General features: G+C 42.3%; 1 protein-coding gene across 1 annotated transcript; it reads right to left on the bottom strand.

The window, feature by feature from the left end:
• Nucleotides 1-2,015: 2,015 nt before the first annotated feature.
• On the bottom strand, nucleotides 2,016-16,667 carry LOC120044334 (matrix metalloproteinase-28-like). The gene is made up of 8 exons (XM_038988950.1): nucleotides 16,336-16,667; nucleotides 12,260-12,336; nucleotides 10,380-10,582; nucleotides 5,852-6,073; nucleotides 5,154-5,399; nucleotides 3,446-3,595; nucleotides 2,938-3,105; nucleotides 2,016-2,705 (listed from the first exon to the last, which is right to left on the bottom strand). Exons 1-8 carry the CDS (start codon nucleotides 16,501-16,503, stop codon nucleotides 2,308-2,310), a joined length of 1,632 nt encoding a protein of 543 aa, XP_038844878.1. The 5' UTR covers nucleotides 16,504-16,667; the 3' UTR covers nucleotides 2,016-2,307.
• Between the last annotated feature and the right edge of the window lie 2,098 nt (nucleotides 16,668-18,765).

The raw sequence follows: 18,765 nt of genomic DNA, 5'->3' as shown, positions 1-18,765 counted from the left end.
GTGTGTGTGTGTGTGTGTGTGTGTGTTTTAGTTTTAGTGCGCGTGTGTGTGTGTGTGTGTGTGTGTGTGTGTGTGTGTGTGTGTGTGTGTGTGTGAGTGTGAGTGTGTTTTAGTTTTAGTGCGCGTGTGTGTGTGTGTGTGTGTGTGTGTGTGTGTGTGTGTGTGTGTGTGTGTGTGTGTGTGTGTGTGTGTGTGTGTGTGTGTGTGTGTGTGTGTGTGTGAGTGTGTTTTAGTTTTAGTGCGCGTGTGTGTGTGTGTGTGTGTGAGTGTGTTTTAGTTTTAGTGCGCGTGTGTGTGTGTGTGTGTGTGTGAGTGTGTTTTAGTTTTAGTGCGCGTGTGTGTGTGTGCATGGTATCTGGGAGATGGGGATCCAAATAAAAGGCAGTCAAAAACGTTTTTCCGTTTAACTTTGAATAATAAACCAAATACTTTTTTCCTATTCATCATTATTAAGGACAACTCTGGGCGGTCCGCTTTTGTCAGTTGAGAAGTTTGGTGTATCAGGCCAAATCTACACAATAAAAGGATGTGAGGATGTGAAATTGGAAATAAAGTTGTTTATAGTGTCATAAACTGGAGCTGAGAGGCAATTCACATACTAAGAGAGAGTATTCAATTTGGCAGCAATGTGCAACTTGAATGTCTGCTCCATTCATCCATTCCAATCCAAACCCAGAAACACATCTTAATACTCTCTTCCATTATTGCCAGTACTGCTTTTCACTTTGTTATTCTTAGAGGGCAAGAAAATAGTTGTACCACAGTTATATACTTTTGGTTAAAGTCAACGCACAAGCTCATGCATGGTAGCATACAACTTCAACAGGGTTGATAACTATATAAAAATGTATATTTCTACAGATCAGTAGCTGTTTAACATTGAACAACAACTTGAACTCATAATCACTTCTCTGATGAATATTTGCTTGAGGTCCACTTACCTGCGAGCCGCATTGGTGCCTGCAGGGGGTCCAGCGGTGTGTTCAGTGTGGATGCGTTGCAATGTCACACCTGGAAATTGATAGATAAACCCGGTCCCTCGTGACAGACTGGGTGAAAACATCCAAATACAGAGAATGCTAAAAATGATTGAACCTGTCATTGTCCGAGAAGTTAGGTTTCTGTTCGAGTGAGAGGTTGAACACTACCTGTATTTTGAAGTGGACAAAGTTTGGAGACGCGCGTCTCGGGAAGTCAAAGCCGCCGCGCACGAATATATCGTCCTAATATATCGTTAAAGTAAATTAATACCATATAAATCTGCAACGTCGTGAGACATTCTGGAGCCTACTGTTCTCCCAGTCACTGCCTTTGTCGTGTTGCTAGGCTTCTGCCTTCCAAGTCTGGAGGGATTGTATGTCTGCAGCAGCGTCTGAGCGCTATACGCACTGTAGTTTGGGAAGCTCGACCCAGTCGTTTTTGCGCATGGTTTATTATTACCGCTGAGTAATGTGGAAGGGATAAAGTTCACCACCATCAACAGAATAGATGGTGGTGGGCTAGATATTAGGTTTACATGTATGGAATAGGAAGACATCAAACGTTATCCATACATCATTTACGAGGCACCAACATTAAAACATAGGCTACTGAAGTGCAAAAATTCACAGGTTCAAATCAAATGGTGATGCAAATCATATCGATTTCATTGGTCAAAAAGTGTAAAAAGTAGCAATTAATCTGAAGAAAACAACTAGTATTCATCAATAGCTCTTTGGCTCTGATATGTCACCAGGAGAACTAGTAGCCTGCATGCAAGAGTGCATTAGACATTGTTACATAGTAGCTTACTTACAACTAAACTAACTTTCTTTTGATCTCACATTAAGAATCATTTTAATAAAGAGGAGGTCCCTGTAACAGTCCCTTTGTCACATCATCAGCACATCAAGGAATTGCCTCAAATGCAAAAACAGTGCCATATGTGGTATTTTATGAAATAATTATACAAAAGGTCTTTATGAATGCAATAGTCTACTAAAGAGTCCAGAGACTTCATCTCCAACAACAACAACTTGTCTGAGAGAAAACATACAAACATAATTTATTTGTGCAACAATGCCACATGTAATTTATAACTCACAGATTGGCTATGCCATACAGAATATCTTAATACTGTCTACATCAAAACAAACACATTACAAACAAAAGCATTGGTTCACTAGATGAAGTAGGATTAGGAATACTTATTTAATAATACTGTATGAACATAAAAAATATGAGCTCTGTCATTGCTTAGTCTGAATATATCCATTGCACATTACCTTCGCCAACCACTTTAATCAGTTAGTTAGCACCCTCTTGTGGTCACAGTATATTATTGCCTCTGTGGTGAGTTCCCAAACAGCCTGTCCACTCCAGCTCTGTGTCCCACATCCCCTCTCCAGTCACCTGCACTTTCTCTGGATCAAATCTCCAGTAGTGCCGCTCCTTGAAGAAGTACACTTGTCCATCAGGGTGGCTGACTGCTCCGTTGGTCCCCCGGGGGACCCCCCTCCAGTCGTCCAGACTGCGGGGGTAGTATGGCTCGGGCCTCAGGGTCCCCAGGTTGAGCACAAAGTAGAGCTGGCCCTTGAACACCACCAGGTGGCCCAGGCGGGGGTAGTAGAAGGCCTGGTCAGGGTGTCCAGGGAGGCCCAGCTCGCTGCTCCTCAGGGGGAAGCCCGGGTCCACACCACTGCTGGAGTAACGCCACACTCGCCTACCTGGGGGAAGAGACGCAAGGAGGAAGGTGCTGGTTGTGTGAGATGTGAAATTACAATGCAGCAACACATATGAGGACACAAACTGGAAAAGCAGTCTGTGTGAAACATTTCTGCTATAATCTACCTGAACTATAACCCCAACTATGATAAAGGACAGTTGTTACTATAAAAATAACAAATAATTTCAGGTACGTTTATTGCTGGGTAACTCGTGTCTTCATTTTCACACTACCTTTGAAAAAGTAGAACTTATTGTCCATCTGAGAGTAAGCAGCTGCCTCAATGGCGAGGGGTAGTCCTGGCCAGCGGTTCTGCAGAGGTAGAGGGGAGCTGGTCTTGCCTGCAGGAGACACAGTCCAGAACAGCCCCCCACGGAATACTAGGCTGGTACCATCTTGGTCTGCAAGGTAATATAAAATGAATTATTTTCAGGAATCAGAGTATATCATCGTCTTCAGAAGTCAATGAAGAATTCTCAACCTACTATTCATGTAAATTGCTAAGAGATTGATTACCTTATGTCCCAAAACAATCACAGGCCAAAATCCACCAGATGGCGCTGTTTACTTGTCATATTTGTCTTGTTCGAAACCTCAAATCTTATCCAAAACTTGCTTCTAGCCTCAAATATGCTAGGTAAGTACAACTTCCAGTCTGGTGACAAAGAGCCATTCATTTCAATGGGACCTATTTTTTGCCTTTCTAGCATGATCAGATAGTGACCACCAATCAAGTCCTACCCATGGTGAGTGCATCAAAGAATCCCCTGCAGTATGGAGGTGGGGTGGAATCAGGCTTCCAAGTACCACCTTCAGACAGCTCCCAGTCCCGTAGAGCAGAGCTGAACACCTGACCAGGCAACTGGATTACCTGACCGCTCTCTGGCTTCCCTATGGAGAACATTCAATGACAAAAAGGACAGTAGCTTCAGTAATGTCCAAGCTTTTCTGACTACACGTAATATACATGCATATTCTTCTATGTTACTACAATAGACCAGGTGCATCTGCAAAAAGCTTGACTGATTGATGTATTTCTGACTGCACATTTACAAGTGGAGTACCATTAAAGCTTTCTGCTATGGACAAGTATCCACTGGGCACAGACATCAGTTCAACATCTAGTTTGATTTACATTGGTTGTGTTGTCAACTAATGTGAATTCAACGTGAAATCAACATAAAATGTCACCATGTCATTGGATTTAGGCTAAAAGTTGGGTAAAAAATTACCAAATTCCTTATGTTGATGACTTTTTTTCAAATCGAATCATTTTTCCACGTTGATTCACCGTCATCACATTACATTTTGGGGTTGAAATGACGTAGAAACAATGTTGATTCAACCAGTTTTTGCCTAGTGGGTGCAGATAAGACCTATATGCCTGTTTCACAGCAAGTTCGAGAGGTAACATACACAAAAGACAGTAATTGTCAGATTTGGCACGCCATAACATTGCAGAATGGAAAACCCAACACATCACAGATGACTGAGTGCTGAGATATTGACAGCTGAGCTGACTTTAAATTTACTGTATTCCAATGCCAAAAGAAGTAAAGAGAGCCAAATGATTTTACAATGCCACTGACTCGCAGACACAACGTCTCCTTTGATTTGTCTCCAGATGTTGCCCACCCGTTCTGTTTGGAAAACGTTGAGCAAACATTTGTGTAAAGGTCTGAAAAAAATTGGCATCCCTAAGGAGAGCGAGACAAAACATGGAGAGATAGTTTGTCTGGCTTCTCCCTGTTATACTGTCTAAATGGAAACGTTGATGTACAAGGAAGTTGCTTGTTTACTTTGGTGTGACCTTGAGAGGATGGGAAAAAAACACTGATCAACACTGTCTCCAGCTGCCGGAAGCCTGGCTCTGGGATATAGTGATCTTTGGACATCCCTCTGTGTACAGCATTAGAGCGGTTGGATGGAAAAAATGTACGTTTAAATGGTAGCATGTGTGATTCCCTGTAATGAATGCAATAGCTTAAGATACACATTTAATATGAAAAGATTCCCTCCTTTAGCTTTCTCAGTTGATGCTTCATATATCACAGGGTGGTCGGGACTGTCGGACACTATGATGTCATGGTGAATGATAGCACAGCAGATGGTGATGGGTTAAAGAAACGGATGCTGATCCAATCTCTAGTCAGATCTGTGGACTAAGTTCAGCATGAGGTCTCAATGCCATTATATCATCATCTCGTCACCCTCGTGTAACCTTGTTCCCTCCTCTACCTGACCACTGACTATTACCTCCATATGTTCTCGTTCCTCTTCCTCAAGTTTTCTTCTTCCACTTCAGTGTAACTTCGCTTTGGACTAGGCAATTTTCTTTGTACAGCAGTAGTTGTCATGTAAAGTGACTGGTTAAAAATAATGTTCAAATTCAAATTGAATTTCAAATAACTTTAATGTTCCTCTCTCAGAGTGGAGTAGGCCTACACACCATAGAGCTGCTGTACAGCAGTGATGTCATCCCAGCTCAGCACCGTGGCTTTCCCCAGCTTCTTGTAGTAGGGGGACATGAGAGCGTGGCGCACAGGAGAGTGCTCCAAGCCCAGCGTGTGGCCCACCTCGTGGGCAATCACCATGAACAGGTTGTGGCCCTTGTAGCCGTTCAGTGTCCAGCGCTCTGCCATGTCAAAGTGGGCCTCCCCTCGGCATGGGAAGAAGGCATGTGCTAGGGCGCCTCCTGGGGGTAAAAACAAGAACATACAGAGGGTTCAGCGGTGGAAGAGAAGCTTCCCAAAACAACCCATTGCCCTACCCCTTCAAACTGTGCAGATCTGAAGGAGCCAGGCAGGCATAAGAAATATGGTAGAAGCTTCTCAACTCTCATTTTCAGGCTAGGTGGAACCATCAACATGTTTCTTATAATTATCTGGTCCATTAAAATCTGGAAACACTAAAGCGGTAGATGCTAGTGGCTGTTCTCAGACCAGGCAAGAGGGATCTGTAAGCATGTGAACATTGTGACAGCTGGGGATAGTTGCAGGTGAGATCTTTCACAGCGGAACCCAATTGATCTTTGGAAATTGCCCTGTTTGAAAATGCATTCTCCCTTCCTTTAGGTAAACTATGAACTGACAGGAATCAGTCAAAATGTCAAACCACTACTACAGGGTATACTGCTATGCTCCCCACCTGGACCATCAAAGGCGTTGCCCATGCCGTCGTTGTGCTCCCCCTCGTAGAAGGCCAGCCGGATGTCAGCTGACCCCTGGGTGACCTCTCTGAAGGCCAGGGCCGAAACGTTACTCCACAGCTGGAAAGCGGTGCGTACGGCTAGGGCCACCTGACCCCGAGGGAGGTGGCCAGGCCAGTTCACCACCTGGTAGGTCAGGTGACGCTTGTGCCACCTCTCACCTGCAGAGAGATGAGATAGTGGACTGATGAATATAGAGGAGCAAGGGGGACTCATGACCAAGAAGTGAGATATTATATGAACGTTGAAAAAGAGTAGTTATGGTAAATGAGTCACTAGCACCCACTTTTGGGAGCACTGTTGTGCTGGGTAAGATTCAGATTGTCATTCATGCAGCTGGGAGAGAGGAGTATAAGGGGGAGGGAGAAGGAGACAGAGAGAGATAGAAAGAGGGAGAGGGAAGGAGAAGAGAGAGAGAGAGAGGGACGTTTGCAAATCACAATAATGGGGATGTGAGTGTTTCTTTTTGAACAATAAGGGTGAATCCTTTGGCGAAGTGCAGAGAGAGTAATGTTTATTACATTACTTGTGGTTACAGCAGTGACACAACTTTTAAAAATGTTATCAACTAATTCAGAAGAGCTCTTGCTGTGTAGGATTGGTAGGAGTGGTTGTCTAAGGCAATAAATCAATTATTTTTGTGTCAAAACAACTCCATGCATCTTTGCAATAAAAATAACCTTGTCAATTGACTGCAGCAGATTATTCCTCAATAAGACACATTCCCTAAGCAAGGCCACCTCACACGTGTCTGGATAAACGCTGGTTTCTAACAGAGGCACAGACCAGTGGGAAGAGATGGTCTTCTTCACCTGTATGAGCTTAGAGCCAGAGTGTGATAAACACATTTCAAGAGCATGTGTGAAATCGCATAGAGAAAAAAACGCTACAAGGTTTAACCTTTTTGCTAGCACTCCTTGAAAGAAAATGTATTGAGAACAACTCCACAGGACACTAAAAAAACTCTCATATCTCAATGTTTACAGTGAGCCTCATTGGTGAGACTAGATGAGCTAAGACTGTTCCAGCATGCCTCATTGGTGAGACTAGATGAGCTAAGACTGTTCCAGCATGCCTCATTGGTGAGACTAGATGAGCTAAGACTGTTCCAGCATGCCTCATTGGTGAGACTAGATGAGCTAAGACTGTTCCAGCATGCCTCATTGGTGAGACTAGATGAGCTAAGACTGTTCCAGCAAGCCTCATTGGTGAGACTAGATGAGCTAAGACTGTTCCAGCAAGCCTCATTGGTGAGACTAGATGAGCTAAGACTGTTCCAGCAAGCCTCATTGGTGAGACTAGATGAGCTAAGACTGTTCCAGCAAGCCTCATTGGTGATACTAGATGAGCTAAGACTGTTCCAGCAAGCCTCATTGGTGAGACTAGATGAGCTAAGACTGTTGGTGCAATCGTTTGCGTCTCTCTGGTACTCGACCAACGAGCCAGTAAGAGCCAGCCCCTGCCTTGACTTCTGCTGGCTGCCTTCACTACTGTACTGTAGATGGACAGATACATATAACTATTCTCCTGTACCTCACTTACATTTGAAAGAATGCCATATTCTTCCAATTAAAATTCTGTAAAGTTTAATTTGGGACTAAAACTGCCTCTTTGCAGAAACTGTCCTTCAATCTCCTATCCGTGTGTGTAATCCATATTGATGGGATTTCTCTGAAATAGGATTGCTCCAGAGGATCCTGAGCCGTCCTTCCATGGACTCTCTCCCAGCGTCTTTGCACAGGGAGCAGGTGGCAGCTGTCAGGTACAAACTTGCAGCTGGAAAAGTGGGCAGTATGACGCCTACATCTGCATTCTTCTAGTATTATCCAATCACTTCAGGGGCTGTGTGGAATTACATACTTTTCTCCATCCAGACCACAAACACAAACACCAGCACCCTAATACCCCAAAACAGCTCCATTTACCACTGAGCATGTAGGCCTATCTATGACACAGTGGAGATGTGTTGGACAGTCTCCATATGGCCCTCGGAACATTGAAAAGACTGTCGTATATCTTAATAATTTAGGCAGTGGTTCTCACAGACTAAAAGGGACTGGGGAGCTCCTTTAAGATGAAATAGGATGTGTGTGCAGAGAGTTTATATCTAATTTAGAATGTGCTTCCCACACACAAGTGGAGATTGGAGAATTCCCTGAAGATATTTCAATGGCAGTGTGTGTAGATAGCCTACATACAGATGTAGGATCTTATTTTTTTCACCCTGTTGCAGAACATTCCTGCAATGCAGGACATTTCAAACTTGTCTTGTATTTGAGGTTTAAAAAGGGTTCTAAAGTTTATAAATTCCACCTTGAACTTTCAGACTTGTAAATGAATCAAACCCTTCAAAAATGTCCATTAATTATATCCACATAATAATTCACATGCCCTGTCGCTGCTGGATTATTTTCCTGCTGTAGCAAACTGGATCAAATTATGATCCTACATCTGTACTATGCTGGCTCTGATTTACAGCAGTGGAGGCTCCTCAGGGGAGGAAGGGGAGGACCATCCTCATCAGTGAATTTCACAAAAATAAAATAGTGAAACATTGAAAAAGCTATCCATTTTAGATAAAACTATGCTAAATATATTCACATGTCCTCAAATAATTTAATAAAACACTGTTTTGCCATGAAGGTCAACAGTAGCCTTAGCAACACTCTGTAGGGTAGCACCATGGCGTGGCCGGAGGACAGATAGCTTCTGTCCTCCTCTGGGTACATTGACTTCAATACAAATTGAAGTGTCCCCAATACAAATTGACTTCAATACAAATACAATGTGGTGAGTAGTTTACTCAAAGAGAGAGAAAGACAATAGTTAGAACAGTTTTGAACAAATTAATTTCTTCCAAAATTAAGGAGAAGCAAGAGAAAGAGAGAGCTAGCTATATTTTGTAGTATATACTTTTTAAACTTTCACTTACTTAGCTAGCATCGAATGCAGCTACAGTAGCTTGTTTACCCTACTCAAACACCCAGTTCAAACAGAGAGAGATGCTATGTTAGCTAGCTGGCTATGGCTATCCAACACGGGAACTATTCCAAGTCAAGGTACGCTTTTGGTTTTATAAATTTATTGCCACCAGGGCCTGCTGGTGTAACTGCTAAACTGCTTGCTGTTGACTGTAAACTGTACTGCATGATTGTAGCGGGTTTACTAATGCGTTAGTTCTAGTAGATATGTTGACTATGACGTGACAATGATGTACAGTAGGCTGTGTGTGGTTAGCGATATGAAGGTTTGGCTTGAAAAGGTTTTTTCCACCTGTTCACAGACAGCTGATGTGTTGTGCACTGAAGTCCACAAGGGAAAAGGTGAGAGGAGAGCGCGTAGATAGATACGAGAAGGAATAATATATACAAGGAGCCGTTTGTATGTAGCTGGTATGAAAGTGAACTGTGTTTGCATGCGATCAGGGGTGTATTCATTGTGCCAATTCTGTTGAAAAACATTTCTTAAACGGAACGAAATGGGGATAAACATATGTACATTTTTCCAATAGAAACTCTTGTTTGCAACTGTTGGACTAATGATTACACTCTAGATCAGCTAGATGCAGGCAAGATGTATGCAAGGCGGTATTAAATGTGTCACTGTCTGTCACCTTGATTACGCAAAATTCTCTCAACCTGTGCACCTACGTTGTAAACTTTCCTTCAACCTCATGATGGGTACAGGGAGAATTGTAGCATCATGTAGTAGCCCAAACCTATGGATGTTACATTGAGCTGGGTGAATGGAATATGAATGACAGTCATCCAATATGCTGTAATAGAAATAAGGCCATGTTCATAAAATAAAAAAATCATCCTCCCTCATCTTAAACGGCATGAACCCCCCACTGATTTACAGTTTGTAGTGAACTCCCTAACAGAGACCAACCACAGAAAGCACATGGCCATGGATGTTGACTGCCACTAGAGTCCTTCAGTGGAGGTCTCAAGCCCATTTTCTCAAATTTGGACTTCGAGGCCAGTAGTAAAGCTGATTTTCCTTGTTTTCCTCTAACCTGGGACTAATTCAAGGAAAACCAGCCTTCGATTTGAGACTCCCTGCCTAACAGTTGATAACCCCCTAAAAAATAATTTGGTCATTGAAGAAACCAACAGGGCAGCTTGCTATTGGGAGTCATTGAGCAAACAACAATGTTATGACCTCAATAAATGGTAATAGTTGATTAGATGATAATTTAATTGAGGATGCAGTATCGAGTCACAGTACAGCTGATGAGATTAGTTAGCCTGACCTCTCCATTCTAGACAATAAAGTCACATTGGCATTGCTATAGCAGTCTATTCTTGAAATATGACCTGTATAATCAAGTCCATCTGTATGGGCCAACTACATTTCAATCAAACATTTGATCTTCAAGGAAGGAATAAAAAATGAGTAATATCTAGGAGGTTGGTTTGAAGTTGGCCAGAAGTGAGCCTAAATCAGCTAAAGGAGGCCACTAACCTAGCTGGCTACGGCGCTTCCTGCGTAGACGCTGTCCAATGTTAGGTTTGGTCAGACCTCCATGGAAGATGTCGTTGACCTTCTGTGCCCAGGCCTGCTGGCCCCTGTCATCCCTCACCCCACACCTGGGCTCTGCCATCTGGTGCCGTGTGGCACTGTCCAGACGCCCAGTGACTGGCAGGTGGGTGAGCCACTGGAACTCCCTGAGAGGCAGACAGAGGAGAGATGGATGAATGATAAAAGAAGAGTGAACGGCAAACAAAGATCGGAGAGCACATCCAGAGAGCAAGTAGAATCAAAAAGTTGCAAACCCTAAGAATGTGGTGCAATCAATACAGCACTTTACAAGTAATCCACATGTGATGATGGTAGTGTGTGTTCTTTACAACTGAAATCAAACCTTCAAATCAAATCACATTTTATTAGTCACATACACATATTTAGCAGAGGTCATTGCGGGTGTAGCGAAATGGTTGTGTTCCTAGCTCTAACAGGACAGTAATATCTAACAATACACACAAATCTAAAAAGTAAAATAAGGAAATTAAGAAATATAGAGTATGTATTGTGAGGGTTCAGTGACCAGCCGGAGGAAGACGACATGACAGCACCCTCCTCAGGGGATAGGTACTCAGTGTAAAGCCAATTAGTACAGTACACACCTGGGCCCACTAATTGGCTTGGTGTCTCCTTCTATATAGGTGTGCCAGGAGATGAGCTCGAGGTGGATTGGGAGCAGACACGGGGACTGGTGAGGATGTTGGACTTTCCTACCTCAGAGAAAGCGGCTTTATCTGATGCACCTTGGCTCTATGTTAAACAAGGCTGGCCATAGATAGAGGGAAGCGTCCCCCCTGTAAATATGTGTAGACAATCGTCTAAAGAGAAGGGGAGCCGTTTGTTGTTTTGTGTTCCCTTTTTGGCCATGGCCTTTTGGTCAGCTGCTTAGTTTAGGTTTATTCTTTTTACGCTGTTTCAGCGTTGGACGCTACCTTGTACTGGAATTATTTTGTTGGGTGAAAGAACCCGTTGAGTGACAATACAAAAGGAACCACAACCACTGCCTCCGGTCTGTTCAATTCATGCCTCCCGCCTGTGTTAGGGTGTTTCGGACTAGCTGACCCGTCACACGCTGTGTATACATTTTTATATATATATATATATATGTGTGTGTGTAGTATATTTGAGGAATACGTAGAATAGTATATGTACAGCAATAGTTAAATACGATGGCCTTGACTAGAATACAGCATATACATATGAAGTGGGTAAAACAGTATGTAAACATTAGTGACCAGTGTTCCATTGAAGGTTCTAAACCTGCTGAGCATGGGGGTAATGCATCGTCTAGCTCTTCATTAGTGTCAAATGCGTGTAGTTTAAATATCAGCATAAATAATAGCTGTCATATCACCTGGATAAATACCAGGCTCTGGTGGCAGACTGTTACTTCCATTAGTGAAACCAAGCTTTTGCTTTGTGATAGAAAATAAACATGCAATACATTTTGATAAATCTTTTAAATGAGTTAGGCTTTTCTTCTCCAAATATTCAGTAACTCAGTGCAACTGTGAAAACAGAGACGTGTGCTTGCTTTTTCACTCAAGCACAACTGGAGAATGGGACACACTTTTGATAAAGCTATGTCAACACAACCTCAAAGACATTTTCACAGAGAATGAAAAGTTTTTCCTCAGATTTGATATTCTGAGAAATTAGTGAGTACACAAAGTCAATGAAAAATGTACATGGCATATTCTGTAACAACCAATACATTGTAATCAATCATTGACCACACTCGATTAAAAATGTCCCTAATTTCCCATTATTACTGTAAAGTGCTCTTTCTGGTAGGTTAAAAGATGCCCGCCTTGTTGTACCTGAGAGCTGTGTTGACCTCAGTATCATTGTGTTGGTGATTCTCCTCCTCAAGGTATCCATACTTCTCCAGAAAATTCTATACAGGAAAACAGAACATACAAATTCAGAATGTGTATCACACTCTCTCCTGGACCATAGACTATGTTCAAGGCAAGGGAACAAATCAATAGGGGAGATTGGGGTAAATTGAGCCAAAGGGTTAAGTTTAGCCACCCTTTGTCTAGGAAACCATACATAAAATTCATCTGACCAAATATTTAAGAAAAGGTTGTCATTTCACAGAGCCTGTGAAGGAAGTTTGGTTAAGATACAAGCGTCATGGACCTAAGTAGATCATTTTAAGTAGATAATTTTAAGATTGTTCTATACATTAGTTGGGGTCTCTATAAGCTTCAATATGAGGTCCTAAAGCCAGCATGAAAGTGCATCCTTGTAGCTGTGTGGGCTAATATAGTCAAAATGTTTGCCTTGGGGTAAGTTGAGCCAATGTAAGTGTTTTCTTCCCAGGCGTAATGGAAATCATCAGCAAGCATATGATATGAGGTAACAGGACCTGGCATATGTTAAAAGTGTGACAAAAAAAGTACAAAGTGTTCGTTAGGTGTTAAGCGTGTGTTAAAATATGCTTAAAACTTAATTATGTTGAATTGTGTTTGGGAAATAAAGAAAAACATAGTTTTAAAAAGGTAGCGGTAATATTTCATTCAGTATAGAAATGTGTACCAGGGTAAGTTGTGCCAAGAGACCACTTTTTTTGGACAAGCTATGTTTTCAAAACTGTAATGATTAGATGATTTTTGAGGATTTCTATGGATACACAACATCCTGAAAAATATGTATGTTAGATGGAGTGATGGTGAATGTAAAAACAGCTCAACTTTCCCCACTCTCCCCTACAAAGTAATTTAGTAATTTGTAGACTCCAACACTTGAATGATTTAGAATACCATGGTCAAGACAGCCTGGAGGGGAGAGAGGAAAGCATTGGGCTGGTATGAAAGAACCTGAAACATCAAGCACTGAGTGAATGCAGCGGAGGACTCAAATTAGGGCTAAGTGGTCTTAGAATCATTATAGCAGATGCTAACACCAGAGATGCCATTGAGAAGTTTCACACCGCTGCCAGAGATGTTTGTGGTGGGTTGTTCCCCCATCATACTTTTCTATGATTGGATTGATTAGGCCCTGAGGGCCACCAGCCAGTGCTGTTCCCATGAGCAGCTGGGAGCGAGCAGAGTGCATTGTGGGATGTGGCACTCAGGCCCACTTCTGCAGCTGGGTGATGATAAGCGGCACTCCCCTGGGTCTTCCGTGGCCCAGGTCCCTTAAATGGCTGCCTAATGGAAACCAGCCAGCACAGCTGGGTAGAGACTAGAGAGAGGGCCTCTGCATTAGAGTGGAACTCCACAGACCATTTTAATTGCAAAGAAAACCAGACGGGTTGAATTGACTGGGTAGTCTTGGGTTTTGAATAAGGCTGGATCTAAAGCATGCTAGATGATACAGCGTTCCAACAGACAAATACAACGGACCATTGGTAGATCAGAGTGCCAGGGTGAAATCCTAACTTGAGATCAAGTGACGGGCATGGATCTAAAATAAAAATTCAGCCCGGCAAATGAGTCAGTTCTCTGTTGTTCACTATACTCTTCGTTATTTGTGTGACCAAAAACTATAAAAAGTGGAAAATGGGCTGTACTGTACTGGGAAAATTGAGGAATAAGGCTACAATTAGGCTAAACCACAAAGAGCTCACAATGTAGCCTACTTTGTTGATCAAAAGCTCAATTCCCAATAAAGGAATGACCGTTGTGTGAAGTAAAGAACCATGAAACTGGGACCGACATTTTACGACGCAACGCAGACGTAAAGAATGAAAACGGAGCCGTTCAATCTTGTCGTCTCTATGAGTAAGAGAACCAAAGGTTGACATTTTCCAGGCTTCCACAAATACAGACCCTTAGAAGTTTTAGAAGCAGAAAAATAGCTACTTGTTGGTATAAAAAAAAACTAAATTCACAGGCTTTGTTTCCAGTTAGACACTTCTGTTGCTTTAAACAAGATGAAGGCTTCTTCGGTGGAAGGATGCTCAGTGGAAGAAATCATTCCTCCAGCAGGAGGCCTACAATTGCTGTTGCCACTTGCCTCCTAGTTTACAACAACACAATGAGCCTTTCACTTGACTTACACTATCTGGAAGGTGAACAACCATATGTCAAATGGAACAGAAAGCTCATGACCCCTTCAACCTCAAATATAGTTCAGGGTTCTCTGTCAATTACTTATTTCAACAGAAGTGCATGACAACGACAGTGAAGTAGGCAATGATGGACAATATAAACTCTAAACAAAAGAGGGGACAGGGGAATAAGTCAATTGGATTGAGTTGGAAGTATCACAGAACAAGAGAAGTGACCAGTATCACACATTTAACACTCCTAAATGAATCTAAACTCTACAATTCCAGAAGCATATCTGTATTTAATATTTGGAGACAATAAGTCCACAAGTAAACCTCATCTAAAGGAATCTATGCCTGGCAACAGTTTGTTGACTCTTGTGTTCCTGTGTATGCAACATGGTCTCTTGGAAACTTGTATTATTCTGTAGCTAAATCTGTGACATTCCATTTAGTATGAAATTACATTACTTTACGAATGGAATAGCAATCATACAATATCATACGCATTATAAGACATACAGTCTCATACGTCTTATCTGGTCATACAATAGCATACAAATTGGATGATGTAACTTAACATATGTATTGTATTACGTATAGTATTCTACGTCTTTCTCTGAGAGCAAGTTGCTTGTTGCGCCATAACAACAAAGGGGAGAATTTATGTTGGTGGTTAGGAGAACTAAAACAACAAAGGTTAGGTGAATTTACGTAGCAGGTTAGGTGAATTGTCTTACGTTTAGAATAATAGTTAGGTGAAGGGTTAGCTAAAATTCTACAGTTGACCTGATGTGACTCGAACATGCAACCTTTGGATTGCTAGATGGTCGAGGATTACGCCTACCCATCCTCCCCGACCAACCTCCCTACTTTCAATTCTGTCTATAGTAACTAGACCATTAGTAGGTATCATACGTCTTGGAGGTGCTCAGAAATACATAAAGTATGTTTCGTATGGCTCGGAGGCCAGGCTGGTGAACGACAAGCATTTCCCTAAGGCGAAGGTACTGTCCCCGAACATCATCAAAGGATTTATATGCCCTAAACCCATACAGTGGTAGGTTGCCTGTCGTGTAAACATCATGCTGCTCCTGAACAAGGCAGTTAACCCACTGTTCCTAGTCTGTCATTGAAAATAAGAATTTGTTCTTTACTGACTTGCCTAGTTAAATAAAGGTAAAATAAATAAATAAATAAATAAATGTTAAACAGCACCACATCTAAAGACAGACCCATGTTGTGGTGTTTGTGCTAAGCAGGCTGCACAGTCATCCAAATGAGCCCTGGTCACAATACTGCTGTTACTGCCCCTCCGTTTTCTTATCCCATGTTACTCATGTCATGTGTTTGGGACTAAGGGTGTGTAGAGCAACAGAGGGTACAATGTTGGACTCGCGGGGAGGCCAGGGGAGGAATCCAAAGGGCAGATTTACCAAGAGTTAAGGTCAGGGAAGCCAGGCAAGCTGGGGTCAGGAACAAATTCGGTTTTGTGTGCAAAGCCATAATACTCTGACTGGGTCAACTAACCCTGAGCTCTGCTTACAACAAAACGTGGTAAAGCCTTGCTGAGAGTTATCCAAGCAGTGAGGGAATCATAGTAACTGCGAGAGTTAGGAAAACATGCCTCATACATAGCCTAGTTATCACATACAGTAATGTGCATCCAATAAAAAAAACTCAGGAATAGAAATGATAGAATTTTGAATAAGAGTAAGACATGAGGAAGAAGTGGGGAAAGTATTCGGTGAAACTGTAATGACAGGAAATTAAATGGCAGTACAATAACGTTACCCGTTGCCTTCTTCAAACAATTGAGCATCATTTATTACACTGAAATGTGAAAGCCAGTCCTTGCCATAATTCATGATTTTCCAGGTAATTTGCATAACCTACCTCAGCACTAGTCTCAGGTGGTGGCGGGAGATTTAGCAGCACAGGTGAGCCAACGGTAACGGTTGCCTTCAACGTGAGCAGCACACAAGAAAGCTGCAATACGAATGTCCACAAAGTTTTCTCAGGTAAAATGTTCATCTTGCCGACAACGACAACGCAAGTCTTCATACTTGGCCACGTTAAATGACTGAAATACGTGTTGACTAAATATCCTGAAAGACATAAACTTGATATCGAGATGTCTACATTTCGCCGTCTGTATCTGGAGCCACAATGCGAGGAGTCTGCTCAGAGACACCGCCTCCAAAATTGAATGATGTGCCTCGTTTCCAACAGAATTCCAACTTCAGTCTTGGAACTAAATGTGGAGTTCCATAGCTGCATTCAATTTAGATTAATAACGCCTGTAACGTCCTGGAAAGAAAGGTTGGTAGCACCTGACCTTACAGCAGGAAATAAAGAAGTAACAACATGGTAATAATTAGTGTGCCTGCTGAATAGTACTATTCCTCATACTAAACTACATACTATAGCTAAAGCCAGTGCACACATTTTCTTGAAGAAATACCTTTACACTTTACTACTTATAAAAAAAGTTAATATTTCCTGATGTATTAAAGACAAAAAAAAAACGGTGTTATTATTTGTTCAAAATTTGTTAATCACTTGTTATTTCTGGTTTTATTATTTTCATTCTTTACCATTGAAAACTGATATTTATTTATCTTTTTATGCAATCAAAATATAATTATTTGCCCAGATGGATTGCTGCTGAATAAAATGTACATTTCAAATAGTTCACAATTTGATTATTGAAGACCAAGTCCCATAAACTGTGCATCAAGTATTTTTTCTCTGGACATTTAAAAAATTGCCATTTCAAATAGTTTGCACTGGCAGGACAAGTTTACAATCTCACTGGATTTTTGAAGACCATTCACTGTTCACAGAAAGTATATTTGATATCGACACAGATTCTTATATTATCCATAATGTTTGAGCTGGTTGAATGGATATGACATGGCAATTTCCCTGACCCACCATTCACAGATGGTTGGGTGACCACAGTGAAAGGGGGCGGTCTCTGGTCTGTTGTCAACATTTTTGCAGCACTTCGCAGCAGAGAAGGTTAGGACCCCTGGTATAGAAGTGGCAAAACACATATGACGTAACTGCATGTGGTAACTAGTGATGACCATTTTGAAACGTCGTCAGTGATTTTTAGCTGGGAACGTGGCGACTCCCAGTGAGCGTTCTGGGGATGACAAAGAGGAGACTTGGCTGATGACTGTGCCACGTTTTGTGAGCATAGAGAGGCAAGAGATAGCCAGACTACTAAATTGGGCTAAGGAACAGAATTTGGGTATTGTTGAAAGGCCATCTGTGCATGTTCTGCAAACAATAGGGCGGATGAAGGTGTGGCATGAGCGTGATGAACAGATAGATGTGGTTATAGACAGTGAGGAAAAAGAAAAACTGCAGAGGGAAGATGTGTGTTGAGGTAGATTTGGGCCAAGTACTACAAACCGCACTGTGCTGTCTCTGATGGCTTAGAAATATAACCTGATGAGATTGAGGATGAATTACCTGCGGTGGCAGATGTGGTGAAGACCGAGCCTCGACCAGATGGTCATGCAAAGGATGATTCTGGCCCAGTGGGAGTGACATTTGGCTGACCAATATGTAGTCTCAGGCTGGGTAGAAAAGAAATTGGACACTGTTAAATCGGTGAAGGTGGCTCGAAGTGGACTTGATTTTCTGTGTTTCTTCTGCCCAGAGGGAGCGGGTGCTTAACATCACATGCCTCGGGACAAGACCTGTGACTTGCTTTGCTCTCCAGAGCAGGGCGCCTTTGAGCGTTTGAAAGGAGTGATTACTTTGGTGGCGTTAATTGTTGAAGTGGAGCAACTGAAATGGAAGATTCCCTGTGTCTGTAATGCTCGCTGTTTGTTGCGATGCAGACCTGGTGGCGTTCTTGGTGAAACTGAGAAGACACTGTCCTTTTGAGTTTTGAAGCAGAGTCTTTACCTGGCAAAGTCATGTTAGGATATGTCAGTTATCCCGTGAGAGTTTTTGTGCCAAACCCACAAAGGTGTTATAGATGCGAAGCTTATGGTTATGTTGCAGCAGTGTGTAGGAGGGAGATTCCCGAGATGTGAGAAGTGTGCAGGAGGGCATGGGACAAAGGAATGTATAGTATTGGTGGAAAAAACTGTGTATCAATTGTGGGGGTGCCCATGTTGCTGGGGATCAGAAATGCCTGGTGCGGGAGAGATAGGTTGAGGTCAGAGTAGAACAGAAGGTGTCGTATGCTGAGGCAGTGAAGAGAGTAGAGGAGGATGGGTCAAAGGTGAGTAGTATCCTAGCTGTCTAGCGGTTAAGAGCGTTGGGCCAGTAACCAAAATGTTGCTGGTTCGAATCCCTGAGCCG

This window comes from Salvelinus namaycush, chromosome 3, assembly GCF_016432855.1.
Source record: "Salvelinus namaycush isolate Seneca chromosome 3, SaNama_1.0, whole genome shotgun sequence".
Lineage (NCBI taxonomy): Eukaryota > Metazoa > Chordata > Actinopteri > Salmoniformes > Salmonidae > Salvelinus > Salvelinus namaycush.
The sequence above is the reverse complement of the archived record's forward strand: the minus strand, read 5'-3'. Positions and strand labels throughout refer to the sequence as shown.

Excerpts from the sequence above, each read along its gene's own strand:
- LOC120044334 (XM_038988950.1), bottom strand. The coding sequence starts at position 16,503 with ATGAAGACTTGCGTTGTCGTTGTCGGCAAGATGAACATTTTACCTGAG. Across the intron at positions 6,074-10,379 it reads GAAGCGCCGTAGCCAGCTAG|GTGAGAGGTGGCACAAGCGT; the intron begins GTTAGTGGCCTC and ends ATCTCTCTGCAG. Across the intron at positions 2,706-2,937 it reads TAAGTTCTACTTTTTCAAAG|GTAGGCGAGTGTGGCGTTAC; the intron begins GTAGTGTGAAAA and ends CTCTTCCCCCAG.